At 42.7% G+C, this 4,602-nt stretch overlaps 1 protein-coding gene across 1 annotated transcript in view; it reads right to left on the bottom strand.

The window, feature by feature from the left end:
- Positions 1 to 3,230: 3,230 nt before the first annotated feature.
- foxp4 (forkhead box P4) overlaps positions 3,231 to 4,602 on the bottom strand; it is a 68,857-nt gene continuing 67,485 nt past the window's right edge. Inside the window, exon 15 of the mRNA XM_061219915.1 lies at positions 3,231 to 4,026. Within this exon, the coding sequence (XP_061075899.1) occupies positions 3,879 to 4,026 (148 nt within the window). The 3' untranslated portion in view covers positions 3,231 to 3,878. The remainder of the gene's footprint in view (positions 4,027 to 4,602) is intronic.

The raw sequence follows: 4,602 nt of genomic DNA, 5'->3' as shown, positions 1-4,602 counted from the left end.
TGAAATGCGTAATTTGAAATGCTGGCCATTCGGAGCGATTGTAATAACGTCTTCCGCCTATCACCCAGTCTGACAGACAGGTGACTGCCCCACTGAACCTAGTATTATAATGACCAGTCATTCAGAGTTCTCTGATTGGCTTAAAGCGAGCATGGTCCTCATTATGCGCACGCAATTAGAACACACAATTAAGCCTTCACATAAAGGCCCTGCTTATAGAGAATATGCTAATAGATCACTTAAAGATGGCGAACATATATTCCGTGTAGACCTTTTAAATATGTTGACCACTTATGGTTTGCACTTAACTGAACTTAACTGAACGTTTTTGGAGAGGTAGTCGTTTTTTATTTGTCAATGAATAAGTGTATATTCATGTTCTTACTCGTGAGAGAGTCTGGGCAATGTTTTTCACCTAACCGTGTCGGGACAGTAAACTGTACGTATGCAAAACTGTGTTTTGGTATAGTCTATCATTATTAAAGAAAACGGAAGCAAACAGAGATTTTCAGTGTCAACCCATTAGCCTTCAACTTTGCGGACAGTTTTTTATAGGAGGTAGTGTTTTTGGTTTTGTCTTTGTTACAGAAGTGTTAAAGCAGGCAACGGATTAAAATACAGGTGCATCTTACCCCATTTAAGTGTTATGAAAATCTACTGCTTTCAGATTTGTAATTCGAATGGTTCCTCCTCGATTAAACGTAGTCTGAAGAGACGCTTTTAATTTGCAAAAACGTTCCCCCTGTTCTGCGTAATTTGCATCACAACCTAGTCATCAGTCAACTGGCAAAACAGAAAACACTGCTCTGTAAATCTAGTTGAAAACATTGCCACCATTACAAGTGTGTTTCAGCGTTGCACACATACACACACGTATGAAATGGTCAGAATGTTTACAAACCTGAAGGGGAAAAAATGTATCTGATATTTATGTTTCCACATTTAACTGTCATCCATCAATCACAGCAAACAGGGCATTTGGAATACTTGCCAGCTTAAAATAAAACAATAAAAACATCAAGTCTGAGATCAGCATATGAACTAATTTCTATGTTTATATGAAAAATATGCAATATGAAGATGAAGTGGCTTTGTCTTGTGCCCATGAAATGCTTGGCTCTTTTTGGTATCGGTGCGTTATTGAGTGAAATATAGATCTGTTCGGAAACAACACTGAATAACCGCAAATCACAAAAGACGGCTGAGTCTATTCGGCTGGCTTCAAGTGTCACATAAAGGTTTGTTACCATAATCTTCAAGTGCCTTAAGAGGGTAAAATAGATCTTTGCAATCTTCTACTGTGAGGCTTTTTAGGGTCGTGTTTAAAACACTGTTGTAGCCTGAGATCGGTACAGCTTTTGTTTAAGTGCTTTCTGTCTCTCGCTAAGGAACTGCATGAGGTTTGTTAATACTGTCTCTGTTTTTGGCCTTTAACCACATCTACCGAGAATTCTTCACTCCAGATACTAAGATTCTTTTAAAAGCTTTTAAGCAACCAAATTCTTTCACTTCTGCATTTCATACTTTGGTTTTGGAATGCTCTGTACTGTAAGCAATGAACAAATAATTCCACTTTCAGAAAAATAACAAAAAATAACAAGAATAATTTAAACTACAGATCTGTTTTCTTTTGGCCAGTACTTTTGGTGGAAAAGGAAAAAAAACAAAACAAAAAAAAAAACAGAAGGGTTTTTGGTTTTCTACTCGTTTCTTTGGTAACCTGTAACAAAAAAAACTGGGAAAATAAACCTGTTAATACACAAAAAATGTCATTAAATTTGGTCTGGCACTGCAGAAAAAAAACAAAAAACAGTATGCTTTTGTGCTCACGGACAAAAGTTAAAATCTCACACGCTGTTCCAAGGATTCCACCTCACATAGTGAATTGCAGCCGTATACATTTATAAAGCAGACAAGTTTATGATCTTTTAAAATGGATATTGAGCAAGAGTGTCATTACGTTGGTTACCCACACCTACATATCTTATTATTGGTATATTTCTTACATTGGACACCATCTTAAGTGGAATCTCCATGGAATGAGGTATTCTGTGACTGAAGAAATATCTTTTAAAGCAACACTTTGTATCGCAGCTGATGTTAATAAAAAATAAAATAAAATAAAATAAAAAATTAAAACCTGACGAAATAAAATGGAATAAGAGAGGCATGAAGAGCGGTCAGAACCGGTACACAGAGCATCGCTACGCCGTACTGGACCGGACACTCACATACGGAACCGCACTGGGGTTCTCCTGGGTCTATAACGGTGACAATGTTCAGTCTGCGAGTCCAGACATTTTAAGTGCTAAACTCAACACATCTATCACCACAAAGTCTGTGTTCCAGCTGAGCTGGACAGTGGTGAGATTTGGGGTGGGGGGGGCGGGAGTGAATAATACTATTTCTTCCTCAATAAAAGCGTCCCCGACTTGGAATGGTGAAAACGAGCAGGTTAGAAAAAACAAAACCGTTAACAGACGCCGAGCAACTGAAATATGACAGATTGAACGAGCTGACCAGGAGAAATAGATGACAACAAATACAAAAACAAAAACTAAAAACGAAACAGACAAACTTCTGGTGATTACCAACAGCATAAGTCCGTTTCATCTGGCTGTGACTCCACGCCCAGGCCTGTGGCCCGGCTCATGCCAGTCATCACTTCCATGAAGAGAATTGAAGGAGAAACAAGCAGTTGTTTTTTTTTTTTTTTTTCCTGAAATGTCCTTTTTGGAAACCATATTTTTTTTTTTGTTAAACAAAAGGAAAAACAGATCCTTGCAAATTCTCCATCGAGCATGCGGATCCTGGCAGAACCAAGACGGGAGGCTTGACCCATATTGCGGAAGCAAGCAGTCAGTTTCTACACTGCAACGGTTAACACTGCCGGCTATCAAATGGTTATCACTTCAGTCCTGCAGTGGCCAAAACTGGACCAAAAAGGGACCAAAACTGGACCAAAAAGGGACCAAAACTGGACCAAAACTGGACCAAAACTGGACCAAAACTGGACCAAAACCAGCCGACAGACAGCACGGGAGCTGCTGTGAGTTTCTTGGCGTACCATCGGAACATTCCTGTTGTTGCTTTGCCTTTTCGAAAGGGGCTCATCAGTTAAACTGCATCTCCACCCTACAGCATCACCAACCGTCCCTGCTTCTCCTCAAAAGGAAAGGTAAAAATAAAAATACTAATAATAGAACACCAGGAACACGTGACAAGAACAATTCAGTTTCAGAAACTGATCAGGGATCTTAGTTGAGTGAACAGATTTCTGAGGTAATCTTCAACACCACCACCCTCACCTCTGCCTCAAAGCAAGGTCTTGTTTTGTTTTTTTCTTGCCAAAAAGAACCAATAGGACTTTTTTTTTTTATTTTTTAAGAGAGGTAGGCACCTCCAAGAAATACTCCCAAAATATGTACAGGTTTTGGCGTGCACGCTTGCATGTACACATACTCACACACCTGCATGTATAGAGGATTCTGACGGACAATGACGTTTGCGATGCCACTTCAAGCCGTTTGCTCTCTTGGTCTTGGGGAGGGAAGTGTGTGTGGCACATTTTACTGAGGGTCCGTGATGAAACAGCCTCAGAGCCAATGAAAAGGCCTGAGGGAGGGGCCCGCTGCACACGAGCAGACGGACCGGAGGGCGCAGTGCAGCAGGGCGTTGGGGGCGTTGGGAGCGTGGGTCTGCGCGGTGGCGTTGGACTGACGTTGGCGAGCGGATGAGGTCGAACCCTGTTTTATTTTTTTTTGTTTTTCTTTCTCTTGTGTCGCTTTTTTTTTTTTCTTCTTCTTGTATCTCTTTTTTTTGTGTGGTTGATCTACTTTACACCAATGGGGAGGCAGCGTGAGGCCGGGCTCCGCCCCTTACTCCAGCTCCTCTGCCGGTAGGTCGTCCTCCATGTCGCGCTCGTCGCCCGGCAACCCCAGGTTCTGAGTGACGGTTGCCATGAGCGACATGGGCCGGCTGTCCTCCTCCATCTCAGTGGGCTCCTCCTTCACGTGGATCTGGTGGCTGAGAGCGGGACAGCGGGGTTAAAGGTCAAGCAGAGGTTAAAGCAGCAGGGTCGCTGTAGTGGCAGAGCAGATACCGTGGGACAGTGGACATCTGGGTGACATAGGGTGGTGTATTATTGAGAGGGGTGTACGGTATTGGGTGTATTATTGGGGGTGTGTGTGGTATAGGGTGTGTGTGGTATAGGGGTGTGTGTGTGGTACAGGGGTGTGTATGTGGTATAGGGTGTGTGCCATAGGGTGTAGGTGGTATAGGGGTGTGTGTGATATAGGGTGTGTGTATGTGGTATAGGGTGTGTGGTATAGGGGTGTGTATGTGGTATAGGGTGTGTGTGTGTGGTACAGGGTGTGTGGTATAGGGGTGTGTATGTGGTATAGGGTGTGTGGTATAGGGTGTGTGTGTGTGGTATAAGGTGTGTATGTGGTATAGGGTGTCTGTGTGTGGTACAGGGTGTGTGGTATAGGGTGTGTGGTACAGGGGTGTGTATGTGGTATAGGGTGTGTGGTATAGGGGTGTGTATGTGGTATAGGGTGTCTGTGTGTGGTACAAGGTGTGTGGTATAGGGTGTGTGGTATA

This window comes from Conger conger, chromosome 14 (genome assembly GCF_963514075.1).
Source record: "Conger conger chromosome 14, fConCon1.1, whole genome shotgun sequence".
Lineage (NCBI taxonomy): Eukaryota > Metazoa > Chordata > Actinopteri > Anguilliformes > Congridae > Conger > Conger conger.
This window is presented reverse-complemented; position numbering and strand designations above follow the sequence as displayed.